This window comes from Pygocentrus nattereri, chromosome 8 (assembly GCF_015220715.1).
Source record: "Pygocentrus nattereri isolate fPygNat1 chromosome 8, fPygNat1.pri, whole genome shotgun sequence".
Lineage (NCBI taxonomy): Eukaryota > Metazoa > Chordata > Actinopteri > Characiformes > Serrasalmidae > Pygocentrus > Pygocentrus nattereri.
In genome coordinates this window covers 45,529,635-45,554,106 of record NC_051218.1, presented here as the reverse complement: position 1 = coordinate 45,554,106, position 24,472 = coordinate 45,529,635, and the positions used below count along the sequence as shown (strand labels likewise).

Sequence of the window (24,472 nt, the reverse complement as noted above, 5' to 3'; positions counted from 1 at the left end):
TGTATAAAAGACAGCATAGGACAAACAGCAGAGCCAGGGCTCTTAAATTAAACAGAATGATGTGGCCCCCTCATCACTGCTGAAACAAAAACTCGAATAAATCCGCCAGAAAGACTTGTTCAGGCTGCATATATTTATGACTTGGCAGGCAAAGCAATCACACTTGAGATGAGATCACAAATGAACTCTGACGGTGCTTAAAATGCAACCTCAGCAAAGTACCAGCACTCTAGCAACACTTGGCTTTCAAGCATATCGTTTAATATTTACTTCAAATAAGTACATTTACAGGTATTTCTGCCCCATTTCCTGCCTCCTGAGGTTTCTGATCACACCACTCTGCATCAAAAAGCACAGCCATGTTCACTCACTCGGTTTCATTTCTTTCATTACAGGCACTATAAATCTCAGCAGTTTGCTCTTTAGCAGGGTGGAGTAATGAAATAAAGTAGAAGCATGAAGGAGCAAGAGGGGCCGTGAAACAGTAGGACTGAGGTGATTACGGCAAAGGCAGGTTTGCCTGTGCATATGAAACACCAGGGAGTCCCAGTTGTATTAATAATAATAATAATAATTAAAAAAAAAACAAACATGAAAAAGCCCACAATCTTTTTGGTACCTTATATAAACATCAGTCCTAATTAAGAGGTAATTGTTTTTGTCTAAGCAAAAAAAAAAAAAAAAAAAAAACACACACACACACACACCACACCTCACGACACTGGCGTCCAGGAAAAACTACTTGACACAAGAACAACTTAAAACGTTGTGATCGATATGTGAGACACCCCCACCCCCCACCCCACCCACCTAAAGAGGCAGATTTCACCAGGTTTGCTTTTGACATGCAGGTGCACAAACCATAGCAACCAATGGGTCTAGGGCAGGAGTACCGGTGGTGGAATGTGAGGGCTTGAGATATTTGTAATACCTAACCTTAGCCAGTCAAAACTGACTCTACAGCTGCATGCAGATTATACACATGACCTTACTGCCCCATTATAAACAACCTCCGTCAAACGGAGCACTTCACAACCGGCACAGCGCCAGATGTCAGCCTGCCATCAGAGCCCATGAAGCTGCTCTAGCCCAGGGAAGGACCATCAAACCAAGCATTTAAAGAAATAGCAAACAAAAACTAGGTGATGGAGGAATAAACAAGAAAAAAAAAAAAATCACTGGAAATTATGATAACTGTCGGATATCAGAACTCTGATCATTTTAGAGGCTCAACTCTCACAGTCTAAGACAAGTGCGAATCTGTTGTAAGGTTAAGAAAAAAGTTTTCGCTTAAGAATGATGTTAAAAAAAAAAAAAAGACATTCAAGACAATTTAACTTTCATAACTCTGGCCCCGGTCTTCTATGCCATCATCTGGAAAGCCTTTGAGGTGAGAAGCTCTAACAAGCACACTTTACATGCCTTTCATCCAGGTTGGAACTAAAATTAAAAATAAAAATAGGGGGTAGGGGGTGGACCATAGTTAGGAAACATCTGGGGAGGCTTATTAAGGTGGGTTTCTGCACCTAATTATCTTCAGCGAAGCCTGTTCCTGTGCTCAGTGAGCCCCAAGTCGCCCGGGAATTTAGAACAGTAGCAAATTACTACTTTCCCACCAATGAAGCACCGGGAGGACGGGCAAATCCCCGCCCCACCCTGTCACTCAGCTCAGCCCTGGAGCCCTTGTCCATAAAGGGCCTCCGCACGGCCTGAGGCCGGTCTGGACCCCAAGCTGGGTGGCTCTCGTCTGGGCCTCGGCGCTCTTCTTTGTCATTAAGGTGGAAGTTCGCTAGCTTCCTTTGTCTCCAATTAGTTTCTCTGAAGAGCACAAGGACATCCTAAAGGGGTTCTGAATAATGACCATTCATCAGGTTGAAAAAAGAGAAGAGGGAAAGAGAAGTTTTACAGCGCTCCTTTGAAAACTTCAGAGACAAAGCGGTGAATCAGCTTTAACAGATGGCCTTCATGATGGTAGGCTTGTTTGGGTGAGGGGAAGGGAGGCCAGAGCTGCTCCAGGCCACAAATTCAGAGGTAGAGGGCTGGCTGGGGAGGATGTGCGTACTAGAAGGAGGGGATGACAAGACTTCCCAGAAACACCAAGGGCAGTGAAGGTGGGGGAGTAAGGGCATCAACCTGTACCCCTGAATATACTCAATTCAATGTCCACCTTCACAAAACTCTCTCTATAGCTCATGAAGTTGTAGAACACAGACATCCACAAGCCCATATGACCCAGGGTAAGGAGAAGAAAGATGAGTCTGCCAAGTTTAAAAATATTTCCTCTGTTCCATAAACTTGGCTGGGGCACAGTGAGAAATAGAGATATGACTAAAGGCTTTGAGGGATGACTGACTCATCATACTACTGCAGACGGCAGATTCCATCCATAACAGCTGACTTGGTGCATTCTGGCACACATATGGCCAAATGTGGTAATCTCTGGAGAGGCTGGGCTCCAGTTTATTTTATGATTGTAATTTTTAATAAAAGGGTTGTACACAAATCACTGGTGGCAGAACAGAGAGGTCAAAGGTGACAGCAACCGAGAGCTCTAGAAACTTTCATAACTGCAACAACTAGGTAGTGGTTTCAGTGGGCAGCTGCATTAACTCTGTGGAACCACCGGTGGATCCAAAACGTACCCAGCCATAATTTTCACTCCATAACTTTTAAACTTCATAAGCTTCATTCAAAAGGTGGGTGTCATATGAGAGCTGTTACTGTCTTCTTTCCAGTCAAAAGGACGGGTAAATATAATGCTTAAAAACTTTACAATAAAACGCTTTTTCTACTGAAAGAAATCTGGACTAGAAATGGGATCTTAGGTGGCGTCTCTTCAGTGATCTGCTCTGTAAAAATTATTTTTAAAACAATTCCAAAAAGAGCGTCCAAGATTTTTGGCTTTCAGCAGTAAACTGCAAGCAGACAGCAGTTACTGAATAACCTGGGCATGTAAATTCAGATGGAAAAACTGAAATACACCTATGAGCATAAGAGGTTAAACATTTCTGTGAAGCTGGACACATTTTGGTGGATCTGCACTGGTTTCCTTTGCCTCCAATTAGAGCTTCCAGCACCGTCAGTTCTGCAATATAAACGCTTTTGGGTAAATAAGAGTAAACAGAGGCATCTCTGTGCAGCTGCTGGCTGTTGTCTGCGGCTGGACACCCCATCTGAGGCCAGTGGGTCCTTGTAAAAACTCCAGGAGCTCTCTCCTGTGACAGCGCACCTGTGCCAAGCACTAGCAGGGAAAAAAATAAAGATGGAGCTGCTTTGTGTCGCCCCTCCCTGTTACCCCCAGCCCTCAAAGCACAATAAATGCTTTGGAACCAAGCCACATGAGTAAACACAGTTTATCAGCCCCTGTAAAGTTCAAAGGAAGCATGTACCCACAACACAGGTTATGGAGCATTCAACTTATGTGACTTGATAATAAGAAAAAGATACATGTTCAAATGATTGCAGGTGCTAGATCTCCAGCATCCTGAGCACACAATGTTGTTGGCAGCGCGCATAGGAAATTCCTAAATATTGCAACTTACCTTGGGCAACATGGGTGTGGCCCTCTTGCTTTTCTTCTCCGAGGGGTCATCCAGCTGGTCTGGCTCAAAGGTGTAGAGTTCAGTCAGTTCGTTCATGGTGAAGTGACGCTCGATCTGCTGTTGGTCCACTACTCGGAAAGACAAGGACTGTTTGGTCACCTGCCGGTCATAAATCTTCTCCTCCATGGTTCCCTATGGAAAAAAAGAGACACCGTTAAGGTATGAAGATCCAGAAATCTGCAGCAAGGGTTCTCAAACGCAGCTGCACCTCAGAGAAAGTATCTGTGACTCAACTTCCGACCGAGTAATTACAAAGAACCAGCACAGAGAATGCCTTGCTGATTTATTTTAAAGCATACAGTAGTACAGTAGTACATTCCTCACCCGAGCCAAAAACCTATACACCAACACCTGTCACCTGGCCAAAGTGGTACACCCTGCAAATGCTATGAATGTTGCTCTGTGCCCAGCAGTCTAAGCGCCAATCCACAGGTTCAAAGAGTGAATCAGCAGCAGTTCTACATTAACTCCAGTGTTCAAGACCATTTATTCACCATACATTTTATTTTTACATACAAACCTAATTCTCCCATGGCGCTGCAACAGCGCAGCAATGCCTTGCTGAGATCTTTTAAAGCATGCCACTTTAAAGAGGTTAAGTACAAGGCATCCAAAAATGTGTCCATAGATGATTCACAGCTGAAGAACACCAAGGAAAATTGTTGTGCTGCATTCCTCACCTGAGCCAAAAATCTGTAGACAAACACCGTCTTCACCTGGCCAAAGCGGTACACCCTGAAAATGCTCTGAATGTCATAGGATGGGTTCCACGAGGCATCAAAGATAATGACCCTGTTTGCTGCCACCAGGTTGATTCCCAGAGATCCAGCTCTTGTGGAGATGAGGAACAGACGACCCCTGCAGGAAACAGGAAGGGTTGTGATTATGGTGCATGGGGCAAGTAAATGACTTTCACTGCGTCAGTATGACTCCTCTCTCAGAAGATCTACTGCACTGGTTATCAATCCAAATACAGAGAGTCACCTACAGGGTAGTTTAGCACCCTCACCACCCCCAAGTGATTAAAACATATTAGTTGATGGCGTCTCATGATTTCAGACGGCTATGGGAACTGATACACCACTGTAACAAAGCTCATTTCATTTAAAAAAAAGTTGATAATCATTCAAAAGATTCATGGGTCACATCCCAAATAAAAGAAGACCTATTTTGTCCTTTTAACAAATCAAAACTACAGCATTTTACGTCTACTTTACCATCTTGGCTGTAAATATGTCTTAGTAGGTGCTAATGTACTAGTGTAGGCTAATATAAATATAAACGCAGAATTTTCTCTGCTCTGCTTTTCTCGGATCTCTGGCAGGAAACTTTTCTGCAAAAGTAGAACAGTTTTTATGTAAATATCTTTCAACGTTTGCATTTTTTTTCTGAAGTCCCTTCCCATTCGCCAGCTTCTCATTCAAATGATTCCTTTCCACCTTAAATGGTGGTCACCATTTAAAGTGGAACGGGAAAATTCAAAAACAGCCAATGAGAAACTGACTCCAGCCAGGTGACTTTAGTGTTTGACAGTTTTTCGTGGCACATTAAACGCATCAGGAAACCATCTGAAGTGATTATAAAAGCAAATATGTAATTCCATCTCCAAATGATCAATGTTAAATCCATAGTCAAATCTCTTTTACCTCTTTGTTAGCTACTAGCTAGGCAAGACTGTTTTCTACGCTGCTGTGTGCCCAGCAGTCTAAGAGTCAATGAAAGAGCGAATTAGCAGATATAGGCCACATTAGCTCCAGTGTATAAGACCGTTCATTGGTAAAAATGTGTTAGAACTGCAAAGGACGATAATTTAATTTTTACCTACAAATCTAATTCTGCTGTGGAGCTGCAACAGGGCGGTAAAAGAGCTGCGTGTTGCAGACACCTAAGCTTGTGTAGTAGGACTGTTCCTGGAAAATACTTTATATGAATAAAACCTTCAAATAAAATTTCTATTTTGCCTCGTTTTTGGGCATAAAGAGCAGCGGACATGTTCAAATTACGTTACGTGGAAACTGCATGATGGATGTAACAATAGAAATGGCACAAAATTACCTGGAATTAAGTTCTCAGGTTAACTTATATGGAAAGCTAAGAACCCCCCCTCCACACACCCCCCTATAATAGGTACCATTGTGGAGATACGAAGTTTTGTTCCAACAGTGATGCTCATCTCTGTGCTTACATGCAAAAATTCTCCAATCTGACTGAATACATTCCGATTATAGACTAAGACTGAGGTGTTTGTCACTCTACTCAACAATCTGATGGAAAAATCAGTTTTACATGCTCGCTACAAGTAATCAGAACCAAAATGACGCGCATGCGTAGAGAACCGCTTAGCGTAGAGAACCGCTTAGTGTAGAGAACCGCTTAGCGTAGACATTACCACGACAACGAGCCTCACTTGAGTGAGCAGCGTTTGTGTTTTTAATCGGACAGTATTGGACAGAAATTGCATTCCGAATGATGTCAGACTATTCTGAGTTGACTTGTATACACACACACACGCACGCACGCACGCACGTATATATATAATATATACCGACCGGTTGAGCTATTAGTCTGATTATTAACAGATTATTACGCTGCATGTAAACGTGGCTAATATGTTGCTTTGGCAAGTGCATCATCTAAAATGTCTACAGGTGAATCAACAGCATTAAATCAGGTATGCAGTGGCTAAATGCATCAATCCTGAAATAAATCAATCATCGCACTCACGGCTTGGGACGATCACAATGACTGGCATCCCTATGATGCACTTGCAAACAGAAAACTAGCTAAAGATCAAATGAGATGTTTGTAGATGACGTGCAGATGAGACACTGTTTACCGAACGTTGCTGGTGTCATTGAACTCTTCAGCCCATTTCTTCCTGGTCATGGCATTAGTGGAGCCATCCAGGCGGTAGTAGTCGATGTTTCTGAACCATTTGCCCTCACCTTCAAGAAAAGAAGAACATCATTACTGCTGGTCAGAGTCACTGCTTTATATAAGCATCTCACATAAAACAACAACTCGGCCACTTGGGCTGTTTATTCGTAGAGTTTCTCACAGAAAGCACACGCCAGTCATAACACAACCAGTTGTGTTGGGAGGAGCGTGATAATCCCAGTTGGGCCAGCTGTGTTCATGTGCTTAGGGAAAGTATGCACACAGATAGGTGGCTGAGTGGAGGGTACTTGTGTTCAGCTTAATGCTGTTGCCTCCTTCCACCCTGTGTGTGTGTGTTCATAACTAACATTTCAGTATGTTTCCAATTACTCCTCTGTGATCTTTTCATTACAAATTGCAAAGCCTTAAGCAAACATTTTTCATGGAATAAAAAAAGCAAAAAAAAAAAAAAGTCAAGGTCTAATCATTTTCAAAATGAAAGCAAAAACAGCTGCTGAAGTTTAATTAGGAACATGACCTTATGCCAGAGGCTCTGTGTCTATGTGTGTAGGGGGGGTGTGTGAGAGAGCTTTTAACTTAGATCTGTGTCAGATGTGCACGTAAGTATAAGATGTGCTTCTAAATTTCGCCAGGCTCCTTTTAACTCGCGGCCATCAAACGCAAGAGGCTACGAGGTACGAGAGATGATGTGCATTTGACCAGCGTTCCGGGACATGACCAATAATTTTTTTTTCTACTGTGAATGTTTCATTTAGGGCACATTAAAGTACTAATCTAACCACATATTCCCCATAAACACACAATGGGATACACATAGCACACAGCTCACTGCCAAGCAGCTTGGCAAGGCAGCAGTGTGCCAACGAGAATGTCCCATTAAAGACATGGCAGGTTTAACCGGACACCTTTTGTGCGATGTAAGTTTAGGAAACTGCATAAGCAGCAGTTCTAACAGAGCGTCGACTGCATAAACAGTCATTCGTGCGAGGCGTTCATGGTTCTTGCTACTGAAAGACCCACAGAGAGGTTTACTGAGCATAAAAATACATGCTGCGCAATGATTCTTTGGTATCTCCCACGTCACATAAAGATGAATCATAGACACCCAGGAACTCTGCTATGTTTCTGTGGTGAAGAAACCAGCCAAGTTATAAATATCCAGCAAGATTTCAGCATGAAATTTATAGTTATCTGAGACAAAGGAGAAGTCATTGTATACACTGATCAGCCGTAGCATTATGATCCTCGTTTCTACGCTCACTGTCCATCTTATCAGCTCCACTTACTGTACAGCTGCACTCTGTAGTTCTACAGTTACAGACTGTAGTCCATCTGTTTCTCTGATACTCTGTTACCCTGTTCTTCAGTGGTCAGGACCCCCATGGACCCTGACATGGAGTTGTCCACTCACTGTCCGCTCTGTTAGACACTCCTACCTTGTAGATGTAAAGTCAGAGACAACAGCTCATCTGCTGCTGCACACCTTTATCAGTGGTCACAGGACGCTGTTGGCTGGATGTTTTTGGTTGGTGGACGATTCTCAGTCCAGCAGCGACACTGAGGTGTTTAAAACTCCAGCAGCACTGCTGTGTCTGATCCACTCAGACCAGCACAACACACACTAACGCACCACCACCACCACATCAGTCTTACTGCAGCGCTGAGAATGACCCACCACCCAAACAGTACCTGCTCTGTGAGGGTCCATGGGGGTCCTGACCACTGAAGAACAGGGTAACAGAGTATCAGAGAAACAGATGGACTACAGTCTGTAACTGTAGAACTACAGAGTGCAGCTATACAGTAAGTGGAGCTGATAAAGTGGACAATGCGAGTAGAAACAAGGAGGTGGTCAGAACGTTACGCCTGATCGGTGTAAAAACATTCACAAAACCAAGGGGAAGCTATGAACCCTACCTGAGCAGAATCAATGGCCTACCTTTGTATGGAGAGATTTTCCCCTCTTCTTTGGCTCTGCCTGCTAACTCTAGGAAATCCTCGATGAGGTCCAGTGAAATCAGAGACTGACTGAACACCAAACTGAACACAATGCACAACAGTAAAGTTTCATATAACGATCATAACTACGGAGAAGCCAAGCTGAAGAGCACAATTACTTTTCTTGGACTAGTTGGCTTAAAGTCCTAAATATCAAATCAAGGTGAACTCACACTTTATCTTCCACTTCTTCAGCCATGCGCAAGATTTCAAACAGGAGAACTATCTTTCCAGAGTGTTCCAGGACCTCAGAGTCTGCTTCACTCACAAACTCCTTGTACCAGTCAGGAGACGGGCTGCCTGGGCCCGAGTTGCTGGGACGAACTACCGGAAAGATACAAGAACACAGAACGTGAGGAAAAGAGAGACTGAACATAAGGGAACAGAATCTGTGAATGAACTCTAAGAACATTTACAGTGACACTTTGAGTGGTCCTTTCTAGATGATTAAATAAACCCTTACCTGATGAACAACAACAACAACAACAACAACAACAACAACAACAACAACATCAACAACATAATATCAGTGGAGTAGTGGTAGTGAAACATCTGAATAGACTGAAGTAAATATCTTGTAGATGTTCTGTTCATACCTTACTTACATGCATTAGATATGGTACTTCCATTACACAAAACCTACCTAATCCCAACCCTGGCCTTAATCCCAACCCAAAACCTAATCCTAATATTGTCACGGTCCTTAAGAAAACGATTTATCTCCATTTTTGTCTATTTTTTTTTATACATCACTTCAACACACCAGCTGCCCTTAACACTGTGTGAAAATTTCATGGTTAATGGACCTACAGAAATGCTATTAAATCACCTGGAATAAAATCTGTTCACATTTACTTCCACTGAAAGATTAGAGTGCTTTTGCTCTCTCCTGTAAAGCTATTATTTTGGAGATGCCTGTTTTCTTTGGACAGAAACTATACGTTTTTGATATGTTACAGAGTCCACTGAGCGCTTGTTTCATGTAAAAGGACCACTCAAAATAAAGTGTCACCACATTTTCCCACTGGATTGAATTTGGGCGCGTTTGAGGAAGAAGCTCATTTCAGCAGATTTGTTTTCACATTTACTTATGTTATTTATTTTTTTAAACGTTCCTTTGGCTCAAACACTAACGGTGAAGAACAGTGGTTACTGCCGACTGTGTGAAAGGCGCTCTGGCAGGAGAACTACGGATGTAACGACACACATTATTTTGATTTGGAGGTCCAGATTTGATTCATGAATACTTTTAACATGTTAATGTTTTAAGAACTTATAAGCAACGTTTGAGCACAGCTGTATGTGTACCATAAAGTACACAAATCCTCTGTCCACCAACGAAAATCACTTCACTCCACTCTGCTTTTTGGAGCGTACCTAAGCTGAGAAAAACGGCTTTCGTTTTTGCCCAAATGAACTGAAATTTCATGTATTAAAATGCTCTAAAACACTAGGGGGACATGCTGATACCGGAAACATTACAGTATCATCACATAACTGCTTAAAATAACCCAAGACCCCCAGACGCTGCAGGTAAAAATCAAACCCACCCTCCTCAACGGGCTCAGCCCTATTCCGGCCTTCTGGGTTTCCTCCCCTGGAGCTGGTGTTCCACTCCTTAATCACCTCCACGTCGTCACTGTCAGACTTGTCGGAACTCTGACTTTTACCTCGTCCCCTTTTCTTCTTCCTGCATGGGATTTGAGGAACATCACAATGTTAAGAACGCAGAGGACAAGGTGTTCATGCGAAGTGAGCTGAAAATATGAGACTTGCTGACTTTTTGGGCTTCTCATCCTCGGAAGTCAGACTCATAGAAGACTCCTCCGTTTCGGACGCAATGAATTCTTCCATACTATCTTCATCAAAGTAACCCTGTTGGCAACAAACAATACTTCAGAGTTTTAAAAATATTCATTCACCATAAAAAAAAAATAAATAAATAAATAATAATAATAAATAAATAATAAATAAATTAAATTAAAAGTAGGACTGCAAAAAAAAAAAAAAAAAATGATGTTACTGAAAATTATTTACTTAGAAAACACTAAGTAAGACTGGTGCATTTAATCATGACAGACTTTCAGTTCTTGGAAAAAACGTGAACATAATGTATTAAGTTTAATTTGTATAGAGCCTTTCTGAAACTCAAGGACGCTTTAAAAAAGACCAGAAAACAACAAAATACACAATCAACAATAAATAAATCACCACCACACACACACACACACACACACACACACAGCCCTACCCTTCTACATTTCCAACATTTAGCGAGGGGGTATTACAATGTTCAATGTAAAGGACTTTTATCTGCAGGCATTCATCTTCCATGAATACACTGTGGTATATTTACTTAATAGTGTCCAATACCGTCTATAGGCAACCTTTAAAGTCAACATTTAACTGCGACAACAAAAACATTTTCAGGACCAATACTACACAGACTGGTGTGGCTCGGGCGGCTGCCTGCTGCACCAACCGCAGCCCCTACAACTTAAGGGTGTTCAGGAACAAAAACCCAGTCATTTGAGGCGGTGTGCATGCCACCGCGCCAGCTTTAGTTTGACGGGACGCACACAGATGCCTAGTTTTGATCACTGACTGTGATCTTTCCATGAAAGAAACCAAATGAGACCCTCAGCAGAGATCAAGGAGCACACTGAAGACAGTTTTTAAATTTCAACACAAATGTTTTCCCTTTCCTTTTTTTTAAATGAAACAGTTGCGCCCTTAAATCAAAGATTCACGCATTTAAAGTAGGAATGGCATATTAATGGGTACCGTTATCAGGCCATCATCAGAAAAGGCTGGACTGGACATCCGAGTGGAAAAAAAAAAAAAGTTAATTTGATCCAATCCTGAAACCAATCTAGCCCGAAATAGAGTACATTTAGTCATGTTGGCTGCTGTTGGAGGTTATTTCTTCATGTGGGGAGGTAAAGTGTTGAGTAGCTTGAGCAGGAAAAAAAAAACTGCATAGGTATCGGCCAAAACTCATGTCATCAATACTGAAAAACGCCACACTGAACCCTTTCAAAATTAGGTCGCTCTCCATTTGGAGTGAGAATTCAGATGGATATATTTTTTTGGGGGAAAAGAAAATGTAATTCTTCCAACCCAAAGCTAAATAATCCTAACATCTCCTATCACATATGCAAAAAGGAGAGCTTCATTCCAAACACTGGTGTTGTATGAATACGGTCCAACAGCAGTGACGGGGACTGCAGTGACACTCTGGTTAAAACCGAGGATTCTGTAAACTGGCTGGCTGACTGTGACCCTGTGGAACTAAATCAGTAATAAAATGATATTTGGCTTTACTTTGGCAAACTTTTTAATTACGCAGCCATTAAAGCACCTACCTTTGTGTTATGTGCTGCCTAATAAACAAAATTATTAATAAATTAATGAAAGATTAGTCAGCAAGTGTGGACTCACGAGGAAGCAGTTTGATAGAGTTGATGATACTGTTAAAATGTAAAAGGTAGAAAATAAAAGGTAGAAATGAGTTTAATTAATCTAAATTAAAGATTTTAAATTAATCTTTAATTTAATTAATCAGTTTAATATAAAAATATAATATAAAGCTTTTTTAACGAGCTGTTTTACAGATGCAGAGTGACTATGAAACAAGATAAAAGAAAATAGAGAAATCATAAGGGAAAAGTTTAATTTAATCTTTAACTGTAAATGTTTATACTGAATTTTGGAGCGGTGCCTAATAATTTAAGCATCTTTTTAAGCCCTGCAATCTTGGTGACATAATTTTCCCAATTGAAGGAACAGAACGCTGTTGACGGAGGAAAACCATGTATCTCCATTTCTGTTGTTTTTCAGTTTTTGAACTAATTTGAAAATGCCTGTTGCCCTTTACTTTGTGTGTAAATTTCATGATGACTGGACCAGAATAAATGGCCCAAAATCACTTGGAAAGACCGTCTGGTTCCATTGACTTGCACTAAAAGTAAAGCAGGTTTTTCTTTCTCCTGTAAAATGACCATTTTGGAGATGTGAGGTTTTCTTCCGACAGCAGCGAATACGTTTACAACATGCAATAGGAGATAAAAGGCTGTTTCTATTGAATATTAATAATAAAATACAACAAAACACTTCTGTTCTTGAACTGAATGAAGACTTGTGATTTAATTACTGAGCTAAACGATCACGAGTCCATCATCGTGCAGCGGTAGCCCAGCAAAGCAAATATGTAAGGTAGCTCTGAATCAAACTTGCCTTACTGTTACATCAGTGCTTTGCTGTTACCAGCCTGTGTGCAGAATGACTGGATGTGCATAGAAAGTGATGACTGTGGGAGAAACTCTGGCCTTCCCCGGGATTTATCTTAAGCGCGGTTGAACAAAATCCCATAAGGAGAAGCGGCTTAGAAGATGTGTAAACGGAAAGAGGTCTGTAGCTCACCAGTTGCATGTCTTTATGCCTTTACCTTGTTTTCCTTACTGATATAGTCCAGCTGGAGACACCAAGGATGGGTCCAGATTCTGCTGAGCATCTGGAAATCCTGGAAGAGCTTCGTCCCCGCACGGCTTCTTCCCCCCTCCAATGCAGAGCCGACACCTGCTTGGAAAGAACCGGTTTAGTGCCTGTGTAGCCTCTCCCACACCATACCACAGTTATGACTGCACACAACAGGCCTGAGCAAACTAACAAGAGCCTCGAGAGCAACTTAACTGCGAATGGAGCAATTTTAATCAGACGAAGGTCGACTTCTAAAGATGACAGTGATTATGGGCTGCGAGACCATCAACCCGTATTAGGGATGGGCAGCCATTCGCTAAATTATGTCTCAGTGTACATTATGTACAATACAGACCCCGCAGACGCCAGTCATTACACATTTTACTAGAACTTGGGTTTTAATCATCATGCAGACAATTACAAAGCAAGCTTGACATTAGTTACGGTTTCTTCCCAGCACAGCAAAAAAAAAAAAAGCCTAAAAGTTTCATCCAAGTAACATTTTGCTAGATAACTCGGGCAAAAACTTTCTTCTCGTCAAAGAAATCCTCGACTGTTTTGATTTGAACAATATTTGAAGTGCTTAGCGTTTTCTGAACGGGCAGAGCATCTAAGAGACACTGGGCTAAACGATGGCTTTGACGGCTGTAGGAGACACTCGAGCCATTTGAACGTTTTTACTTCTTACTTTCCCACAAACAGAAAACGGACACTCTGAAGATCACATTTGACTGACGGCTGATCTGGTCAGACTCTGAAGATGAGACGACACTAAATTCCCAAACTGTCGTCACCACTGAGCAGCTTTTCAGTCGGCAGCTGTGACAGAACAGCAGCTGAACAACCTGGAATCAGCCAGAAATGAACCCAACACCATTCGCCAGACGTGTCTGATCTTCAAAGTCGGACCAAATCAGACTGAGCCGTAAAACTGACCCAATATCAGGTTCAGCTCAGTTTGGTCAGTTGGCCAGCCGGTCTGTAAAGCTTCTTCCAGCCCGTTTAGTTTGGCGAATGGTGTTGGGTTCATTTCTGGCTGATTCCAGGTTGTTCAGCTGTTCTTCTGTCACAGCTGCCGACTGAAAAGCTGCTCAGTGGAGACGACAGTTTGTGAATTTAGTGTAAGGAGCTGGAGAACGAACTGCCGGCTGAGCAGCGAGTGGGCGGAGCTCGTTACTGTGACATAGCAACGAGCTGCTCGTTAAGGAGCTATAATTAGGAGGAAGGAACTGAACATTAAAACATATTAAACGCCGCGTTCATGGCCAGTTTATTCATTTCTTACTGTATTTATTTACCTGCTGTATTAAAGCAGTAGAGCACTCGAGGAGGGAGTTATCACCAATAACACAGTCATGATGCAACTTCAAGATAACACACTCCCTCTCAGGTTCTATTGCTTAAAAACATGTATAGATATCGCTGTTGTCAGCAGAAAACCAGCATCTCCATTATTGTTTTTCAACTTTTGGCATGATTTGAAAATGCCTGTTGTCCTTCACACTGTGCGACTTGGAAAAACCGTCTGGTTCCATTGACTTGCATTAAAAGCAAAGCAGGTTTTTCTTTCTCCTGTAAAATGACCATTTTGGAGATGTGAGGTTTTCTTCCGACAGCAGCGAATACGTTTACAACATGCAATAGGAGATAAAAGGCTGTTTCTATTGAATATTAATAATAAAATACAACAAAACACTTCTGTTCTTGAACCGAATGAAGACTTGTGATTTAATTACTGAGCTAAACGATCACGAGTCCATCATCGTGCAGCGGTAGCCCAGCAAAGCAAATATGTAAGGTAGCTCTGAATCAAACTTGCCTTACTGTTACATCAGTGCTTTGCTGTCACCAGCCTGTGTGCAGAATGACTGGATGTGCATAGAAAGTGATGACTGTGGGAGAAACTCTGGCCTTCCCCGGGGTTTAACACTTTGGAGTTGTCATAAGGTTTTCTTACAATAGTGAGATATAACACACAAACACACACACACACACACACAAAATCTTTGCCTGCCTCTGTATTACATCATAAAATATATCAACTTCTGATAAACTGCATGATGAAAATGTTTATCCATTACTGCTTCTTCTGTGGGATTGTTTTTGGTCTTCTTATGTACCCTTGTCTGTCTGAGTGTACATCAAATTTCCAATTAAAAAGTTAGCCAAGCAAGTGATACGGCTTGTTTACTGTTCATGCAGTTAACGATTTCTTGTAGTGTGCTGGATAGCTAGCAGCAATTTCTGTGTAACCATCAACAGCTGCATTTATTATGAATTTAACATGAGATGATGAGAATCAGGCTCCATGAGGAGTTGGTAAAGAGCTCCCATCACATTCCTGTACTTCCTCAATAATGTTACAAGATTGGAAGCAATACGTTTCCGTTAGCGACAGACTACAATTTTCATTAAATCAAAATCACGACAAACATTACAGAAGTCAACAAAACAACAGCCTGATAATTCAAAAGGATATACAAGCTACTATCCTGGATCTTATTCCTTAAATCAGGCATGTCTAGAAAGCTCTCATACTTCTGATTACAAATGTAATCAGACAAATGTAATTTGTAATGTACAAATGTAATTGTCTAATACAACAGAACGTTATGTTAAATTACTTAAATCAGAAAAATGCAACCACTGCTGAATAAAATGACCAAAGGAATTAAATAAAAACAGTGGTTAAGATTATTCCCAGTTCCGTCGTGCAGACCTGCATTCACCCAGCCACACCAGCTAATAAATTCCATGGAATTAGCTTCTTAAACAACTGCTAAAAAGTCTGGATACATGAATTTTACATCTCCACAAAGCTAACACCTCCAGGCCATCTTCCATACATGGTAAACCACGTCCGTTAAATAACAGCCCTCATTCGTCGCAGGTTCACCTCAGAAGTGTTTTATGACCCTTCTGAGCACACAGGTCAGGTTAAGAGTCGAGGCTTTTATGGAAATGTGACTTTGTGGTTTTGGGCCTCACCTCATCATAAAAAAATGTTTTGACCAAGGTTTCTGTCTGTTCTACCACCGTTCCTTGACTATGCACGCAAATCCTCCCCCAGGGGTTGCATACCTACCTTTAACTGAGCAAGTAATAATTTGTTTGTGTACAAGCGTCTACCTCCCTCAAACTGAACATTTTCAGAATATTTATACAAATACCGAGATAATACCCTGAAGAGAGATAGTCTTGGCCAATGTTACAGAGCCATAAAAGACTCAAAATGACACATGCTTAATCCATACTGACACGAAGATATTTCCCGTTTTTCTCTCTACTGAAAAAGGAAATGTAGTCAAAGCATGGACCTCCAGTCAAAGCAAGCTTTTCCATAAAACCCCAGGTCAAACTTCCTGGGGGTAGGGACATCGAGCCTGACCAGTGGTCTTCTCCGAGCGTGCACAGCGACCTGTGGGCCGGCACCCAGCCTCAGTAGCGTAGCAGGCTCAGTGGAAAGCTGGCCTAATGAGACTCCAACTGGAAAAATCTCCCAAAGCTCTTCATTAGAAAAAGGACGTGGGAATTTGCTCAGATAGGCCTGTGGCTCTACGCCAGCTGCCACTCAATCTCCCAGCTGCAGATCCGCTTTAGAACAAGCGCCATCTAAGCCATAACATGACTAAACCACTTATTTCAACAGTGTGCCAGGGTGAAAGGGGGGGGTGCTTCTCTTTAGTGGCTGAAAACTTCAGGCTGTCATCTCCAAAATCCTAATTTGGGCTTTAAGCTTTGGGTATCAGTGTCTCTTAAAAAGCCCTTGGGCAAAGCTACTATACAACCTTATAAGCTGATGAGGTTTGCTTGCCAACATAACGTGAGCCAATATTTAGGGAATGACAACGGAAACGCATCCCACTGTAATCCAGTTTGAAAGAAAGACCTTCACCTGTAAAGTGCTCCAGATAGTATCTGTAGAGTTTGCACTGGACAGGAGTCATCCGTATCGCCAAGACGTACTCGTGTTTAGGGGGCAGGAATTTGGTCAAGGCAGTGTAGTCTCTCCTCTGTAAGGGAACACAAAAATAAGTTTTTAACATTGAAAACGAGGAAGGGGGGGGGGGGGGGTGCAGGGCATACACAAGGCCTCAAAGCAGAATAGAGTAACAGTATTCAATCTGAAGCAAATGTGGAATTTGGCTGCAATCATGCAAGCTCAAGACAAAATAACATTATTTGGAATAAACAACATGGAAAAGCACAGATGCACGTTTAGTAGGGTCAACAAATCAGAGAGACAAATAACCAGCTGTTGGTTCAGACACCATTACTCACACTCAATTACTGAAGAGTATGCACACATAAATTAATACTGTTGCTGCTATTACCATTAAAACCTCTGACTGACCAGGGTATATTCTGGATAAAATGTGAAGCTCTCCTATCGGCCAGAGCCATTAATAAACACCTCAAATCTTTTTAAAAGCTTTTTTGAAACTTTAAAAAAAAATTCTAATAATTTAATTGGAAAGACTACACATGGCTTGTTAGGTCTAGACCCACACAGCTCTGCATTAGTAATGAAGTAACCTAACAATTATTTTGAAGATTTAATTAAGTAATCGATCAAAAGAAGAGACGCCGACTTACTTGGACGCATCCAGCTAACATCTCATAGAGGATGTGCGCACGTTTCTTCATGATGCGCACGTCGACCAGCGTGGAGTCCGCGCACTGGCCGTTCTGGATGGGGTTGATGAAGCGATTCCTGAACTCCTTCACTGAGCCCAGCAAGTTCTCCTTGATGAAGTTTACCATGCAGTGGTCTGATTAAGGAAACAAGGTCAGAAGATATTTGAACGACATCAGTTAAACTCCAGCCCAAAAGGTCCAAAACACCAGAAGGTCTAGTGATTTTACTACTTCTGCAACACGTCTATACAGGGTTTGACCAATATGTCTTTCAGGGCCAATACCAATACTGATTATTAGCAATTATGGATAGTGATAACCAATATTTAGGGCCAATATTCATTTACTATCATTTTGATGTTTGTAGTGTGAAATTGACGAGAATGCAACTCTTACAATTTACAAACAAAAATCTGAATGTTACAAGAAATAAAGTGCTTTGAGCTCATACGAGGTCCCAGATCGGATACGTGTCCGTATCCGACTTTAATGTGATGCTCAGATCGGAATTCATGTGGAGAGGCGCATACATAACAAAAACAACCTTCCTGGCAAGAAGCAAGCCCAAGCATTAACTGAGATAAAAATGCTAAATACTGGCTCCGATAATTGGTCAACCCCATCTTCTATAAAAATTTTAAATTATTATATCCCACTTCATTAGATCTAAAGCTGTGAAAATAAATAAATGTGCATAAAGGTTCAAATGTATTGCTTTTGATAATGCCAAATAATTAAATTATGATATTACGCAAGCACTTATTGTATATTGTTGTTTGTTTACATCGGCTGCATAAACAGTCCTTCTAGTCACATTTATGTATTCAATGTTTTTTTTTTTTGCAAATCAAGGCCAAACACTCACATCTTGGTAAAATTTGACCTCATGAGGCACATCGTAATATAAACAAACTGTTATCAGAGCCCCGCAGACACATTAAGGCCATTATTCTACAAGACATCAGCTGTTCATTTCAACGAAAGCGAACATTTACAGACATTTAGGACAACAGCTGTGATAAATGGTCGCCACTCACACTCGATCAGGTTGTTCTGAAGCGGCGTTCCCGTCAGCACCACTCGTCGTCGAGTCTTAATGGAGTTCATGGCTTTAGACACGGCCGAAGCTTCGTTCTTCAATACGTGACCCTCGTCACAAATAACAAAGTCTGGACCTGCGAAAAGGGGGAAAGTCTGGATCATGTAACAAAACCCCTGAAACTCATTTTGGAACATCAACACAATCTTTGCAGTCGTGTTCCTGCACAGAATTAGTGACCAAAAAAAAATATATATATATATATATATATATATATATATATATATATATATATATATATATATATATTGTCTGGTTCGTCTCCAGGAAACACGGCTCCATCCTCAGAGGTCATACTTTACCTGGATCGACAAGCGTTTTCTGGAATGCTTCCTTCAGCTTTTTGCTCTTGATGTTGCGGCCCTGCGTGAGATTGCGGTACATTTCATAGCCGATGATCATGACGCCGCCGTCCTCCTGCCATCGCTGCAGCGCATAGGCTCGTTCCTGAGGCCTCTTCACCGTGGCTAGTTCGGTCACCTGACGGGCAAAACGCACTGTGAGCACAAAGCAACAGCTTCCTCATCCTGAGTCTGCCAGCATAATGAAGGAATGCCACGGTTACTTTAGCCAATTTGGGCTTTTCCTCAGGAAATAGGATTTGCTATTCACAAATGCTACAACACTGGCAAATGCAGAGATCAGTTAATATGGAAGACACACATGGGAAGTTTCCCATATTAAGCTCCTCAAGTATATACTTCATCTTGAGAAACAGAGGGAACCCATTGTGCAGGTAATAAGAAATAAAGGGAAGGTCGATGAATGATACAATACCAAATCTCTACCTCTAATGTCTCTTCATCCTTCAAGCCCTCCTGCCACTTCTCAAACTCATTGAGCCAGTTGAGGACCGTGTTGAGGGGGCACACCACCAGAGCTGTGGAGAAGTTGAGTTTCTCACACAGGAGCATGGTGTGGAGGAATGTCACCACCTGCAGGACAAGAGAAGAACGGCAGCATGGTGATCAAAAGGGCTCACCCACCGGTGCACAGAACAGCCCATCAGCACCACTGTTTAATGGGCTGACAACCGAGGCAGAGCTCAGCTATTATTTATAGGTAAACATAAAATAATCCCTTTACAGTAAAATAAAGCTCTGCTGATCGTTCAACACAGTTTAACAATAAATGGTCTTAAACACGGGAGTTAATGTAGAACTGCTGGTTGACGCTTTAACCCAGAAGATCAACGCAGACTGCTGGTCACCATAGCAATGCAGACAACAGACTTGTCCAGCTAGTAGACAACGAAACGGCAAAGAGAGAGATTTAAGATGAATATTGGGAAAATGATAAATTTTTATATACTTTATATAATCTTAATAAACAAGACTTTACACAGGCTCAGTGTTACTATTTTAACAGCTATCATTAAATAAAAAAAAAAAAAACCAGCGATACATAAAAGTCGGAATACCTCTGACAAACAAATGCATAATGACGCTGTGTGGGATTTACATTCAAATTCAACTAAGCTAATGCCTGATAATAGGATGGATAAATACAGGGAAAAAATAGGCTAAAGAAAGAAGCACCAAGATGCGTTAAGAATTAAGGGTACCAAGATGTAATTTTAAAACAAAGTCAAATGAACCCGTGACGTGCCCAAAGATTCCAACCCTCAGCTGGCACATCACTCAATAACAAGAAGAAACTTCATCACACCCTCCACTACAAAACCACTTAGTTCTAATGAAAACTAATAAGCTAATCTGAGAGGCAGCCTCTGGTACTTAAGCTGAATTGAGAAACCACTTAAATGTAGAGTCCTGTTTGTGGCAAATTTGCCTTCATGCCACTTTTTGGCCCCCTTTTTTGGCTCCTTTCCCCTGCAGCTGACAAAATATCCGTTCATTACACTTCATGGCTGCTCGAATATCAAAATTTACATCTATAAAGGAGAAAAAGACTGAATCACGGTTTATATCGTCGCTGTCCATTGAAAACCATGCATCTCCATTTTTGTTGACTTTGTTTTCTACATCATTTCAACACGCCAGCTTTCACCAATAGAAATGCTCTAAAACCACTTGGAACAAAATCTCTTTACATTCACTTACATTGAAAGGTAAGAGTGTTCCCGTAAAGATATTTTGGAGATGCTCGTTTTCCATTGGACAGCGACGATATATCGGTGAATGTCTACAGTATGAAATCATTAACAGTATAATAAAGAGAAACACCAGTTTATTTTGCAGGAGAAGCACCAGTTTGAACTGCTTCTCCTGCCAATATTAATATCCTGCACAACAGGACAACATGCAGCTTTACCTGAAGGGTTTTGCCAAGACCCATGCAGTGGGCAAGGATACAGCCAGAGCCAGTTGACTTCTGAACCTTTTTCACAGATTCACAGCAGCAATCCCAGATGAACTGTACACCTGTAGAACAACACAAACATCACATTGAGACATGAAAAGTATTTTCATACACACACGGATAAAGAAAGGCTCATGATGTCTTCCTTCCCTTCTCCACCCTCACCAAAATAAAACAATATAACTATTCCTTAACAAAATATTTTCTTGTTTGATCAAAACGGTACAAATAATTTGCCAGTTATCCAAACAGTTATTAGTTAGAAACAGACCCAATATTCATATTTTGGTATTATGCCCTTTCATTTTACATTTTACTCAAACAAATGAATAATTATGGAATAACGAGATTAACATAAGCCTATTACATAAAGGCATATTGGGGGGGGGGGGGGGGGGGGGATCTATGCCTTTTGATTTGATCATACTTCATTTTTTCCCCCCTTTGTTTTTAAACACATCAACTTTCCAGTTCCTGAATGTAATTTATAAATCCTGAACTGTGACACACACGCCTACAGAACCTGGTCAGAAGTTCATTAAAGGAAATCTACCCATTACCATTTGTTTTCCACGGACCATCCTAATGAAAAAACACAGGAATTCAATCCATTTATATATACACTGCTGCTGACAGCACCAAGACTGAAGTGTTATCACAGGTATAAAACAGTCAAAGACCTTAAAATCTATAATACATTAATAAAAACATTCAGTAACTAAGCCTGAAAATGTCTGGCAGGTGGGAAAAAGGATAAACACACAGAGGTTCTTCAACATCCCAACGGAGAAAGACTTGCTGGACTGTAAAGCTCTTTAACATGAGTGGCTGATATGCAGAAATGACACCAATACTCCATGGTCTGCCAATCCCTCCTAAAAAGAACCAATTACGTTGTAAACCAAGCACCCGCATCAGACCTGAACGCATGGTTCAACTCGTTTTTGAACAACTGAACTAACAATCGCATTAAATTGTAAAAATACTGCTGAACAGTGTAAAAGAGAGCCTGATGGCAGGAACTCAATGACGGACAAGAGGGTTTATCATCTGGTAGCATGTTACTCTTAAACAGAGCAAATGTATCCCCATCAAAACTGAATATAACCTGCTATTCGCACTTGCTGAGTGACATACGAGCCTCTTAGAGATCTGCACGGTCTCAAACTGATGCCAAACACTTAGCCGCACTGCCAGGCTCGACAGCAGGGCATCCAGCAGCTCAAAAAGAAACGCAAGCACAATTCATATCCTGCTGATTTTCAGGCAACAGGACAGAAAAGACTGCATTGCAATCTTGACTTACCATCCACTTGGTGAGGCTTCAGCTTGGTTACTAGGTTCCTGTGGACCTGGACAAGTGGCTCCTTGGTCTCCTCATCCTCATCAAGCACCAGCTTAGTAGTAATGGGGCAAGTGACCTGCGACGACTCCTCCACCACGATGGTCTAAAGCAGTGAGAACCCATCAGTCTGAAACAACGTCTACAACGCAATCCCAACAAACCTCTCCAGCTCATCGTGTGCCTACACACCTCCCGTAGCTTTTCTCTCAGTTGCTCCCTCTCAGCAATGCGCTTCCTCCTCTCCTCTTCCTCTTTCAAGGCGTTCTGGGTCTCCGAGCGCAGCTTGTCATCCTTGAGGATCTTGCGGATCTTCTTGCGCCCCTTGGGAGTGCCCTTATCATCTCCCTCACCGTCTTCTTCTTCCTCCCCTTCGCCTCCGCTCTGCAGAGAAATTCAAAGACAACACACTGAAGCATAAATCTACACAAACTCGAGACAGAACCACGTCTGAACCGATCAACTGTAGAGCCCTGCGTGCTGGGAGCCACTCCAACAGTACCTTGTCACTGGAGGAAGAGTCCTGAACCTTAATGCGTCGTCGCTTTTTCTTCTTTTCCTTCTGGTAACTCCTGTCTTTGTCAGCTTTTTTGGAAGACCTACAAGAAGGACCAGAGCGCATTCATAATTCTTTCATAACGTCAAATAAAATAAATAATCTGAGTGTGGAAACTTCTCATTAAAGAACTCTAACTCACCGCGTTCTCCGCTTGGTTTTGCTTTCATCTTCATCTTCACTCACTGCGGCACTCAGCGCCGATTCGCTATCAGAATTTGAGCCTGACTGTTTGAAGTCGGAATCAGAGTCATCGCTGCCCACTGCACAAAGCAAAGCACAGATTGGCCACTATGAACTAAGTTAAGCAGCATCAGCTCAAATTTTGGCACAAGTCAACTATAAATTAACCCTTGTGTGGAGTTCAGGTCTGACCCATTTTTAAATATCTACCAAAAGAAAAATGTGATTTATTATTATTTCAACCTCAGATTCTCAGCCTTTGCTCATTTTCAATGAAGAACATGAAATAAGCCATTTTCAGGGTCTTCACTCTGTTCACCCCGCACACATTTATATTACACTTGTGTTGGGCTGAACCCGCGGGGAGTAAAAGTGTGGAGGTCCTGTGTCCTTCATTCTGTTCTCCTCATACAGGGCCTGCTGTTTGTTTGTGTTTGTGTGTGTATGTGAGAGAGAAGGTGAACAACATGGACAGGCTGCTGACTGGCTACAGCTGCTAAAGGAGAACTCTGATGCTGAACACTGATATTTTAAACATCTGGTATTATCGCATAAATTGTTATGACTGTACTGATTCAAAAAACAATGTGGTGGGTCCACCAGACCACTGAGTAACAAACACAGCACCACCACACAAGGGTTAAATACACACACAAACTGCCATTACACAATGGTTGGCCTACCATATAGATAAGCAGGCAGCCTGTCCAGTAATTTATATAGTTGAAACCTTGCCCACTGATGACATCAACAATTCTTCGTATTTTCTCCAGCAAATGGTAATGGAGTGGCACAACCACAACACCTTTTATTTTCATCAAATCAATTCACATCTAGTTTTTCAAAAACATCAGTATGTAAAAACATACGTTACAACTTGTAAGTGATCACATTAAGTTTTTGCAGCATTTCAGCAAAGCTGCTTAGGCTACTTTCACACAGCCGGTAAAAGTGGCCCAAATCTGATTTTCTCACCTAATCAGATTTTTTGTTTAGCTGTGCACATTATCTTTGAAATGTGATCTGTATGTGACGTTAGTCTGAACAGATCAGCTCCTAAACTGAGCCACATGTGCAAAAGAATAGAGAGCACGCTGCATCACAACTCATCCAGAGGTAAACAATCACAACCGCCAACGAACGCCAGTCATTCCCAGAGGACCAGTTTCATCTTCACCAGCATCACAGGACCCATCATGAAGCTTCACTGACCGACAGCTGGGCTCATCACCCAGAATGTGTTCGAGCCTTAAAAAGGGTGGGGTCACTTCTTCGGTTCACGTCCTCGGATTCTTTACATTTCACTTTCAGACTTTTAACTGTTATTTAAACTGTTATTTCCAAACGACGCTGCA

The 24,472-nt window shown here is 41.6% G+C and overlaps 1 protein-coding gene across 7 annotated transcripts in view; it reads right to left on the bottom strand.

The window, feature by feature from the left end:
* Positions 1 to 24,472, bottom strand: part of atrx (ATRX chromatin remodeler) — a 62,589-nt gene that overhangs the window by 13,435 nt on the left and 24,682 nt on the right. For all 7 annotated transcript variants that reach the window (XM_017718801.2, XM_017718802.2, XM_017718805.2 and 4 more), the window contains 18 exons: positions 23,077 to 23,197; positions 22,881 to 22,977; positions 22,571 to 22,762; positions 22,343 to 22,484; positions 20,989 to 21,098; positions 19,503 to 19,649; positions 19,017 to 19,194; positions 18,653 to 18,790; positions 17,574 to 17,749; positions 16,873 to 16,990; positions 12,946 to 13,076; positions 10,279 to 10,373; positions 10,049 to 10,188; positions 8,672 to 8,822; positions 8,440 to 8,540; positions 6,439 to 6,547; positions 4,283 to 4,460; positions 3,543 to 3,734 (listed from right to left, as the gene is read on the bottom strand). In XM_017718801.2, the coding sequence (XP_017574290.1) occupies positions 3,543 to 3,734; positions 4,283 to 4,460; positions 6,439 to 6,547; positions 8,440 to 8,540; positions 8,672 to 8,822; positions 10,049 to 10,188; positions 10,279 to 10,373; positions 12,946 to 13,076; positions 16,873 to 16,990; positions 17,574 to 17,749; positions 18,653 to 18,790; positions 19,017 to 19,194; positions 19,503 to 19,649; positions 20,989 to 21,098; positions 22,343 to 22,484; positions 22,571 to 22,762; positions 22,881 to 22,977; positions 23,077 to 23,197 (2,516 nt within the window). The remainder of the gene's footprint in view (positions 1 to 3,542; positions 3,735 to 4,282; positions 4,461 to 6,438; positions 6,548 to 8,439; positions 8,541 to 8,671; positions 8,823 to 10,048; positions 10,189 to 10,278; positions 10,374 to 12,945; positions 13,077 to 16,872; positions 16,991 to 17,573; positions 17,750 to 18,652; positions 18,791 to 19,016; positions 19,195 to 19,502; positions 19,650 to 20,988; positions 21,099 to 22,342; positions 22,485 to 22,570; positions 22,763 to 22,880; positions 22,978 to 23,076; positions 23,198 to 24,472) is intronic.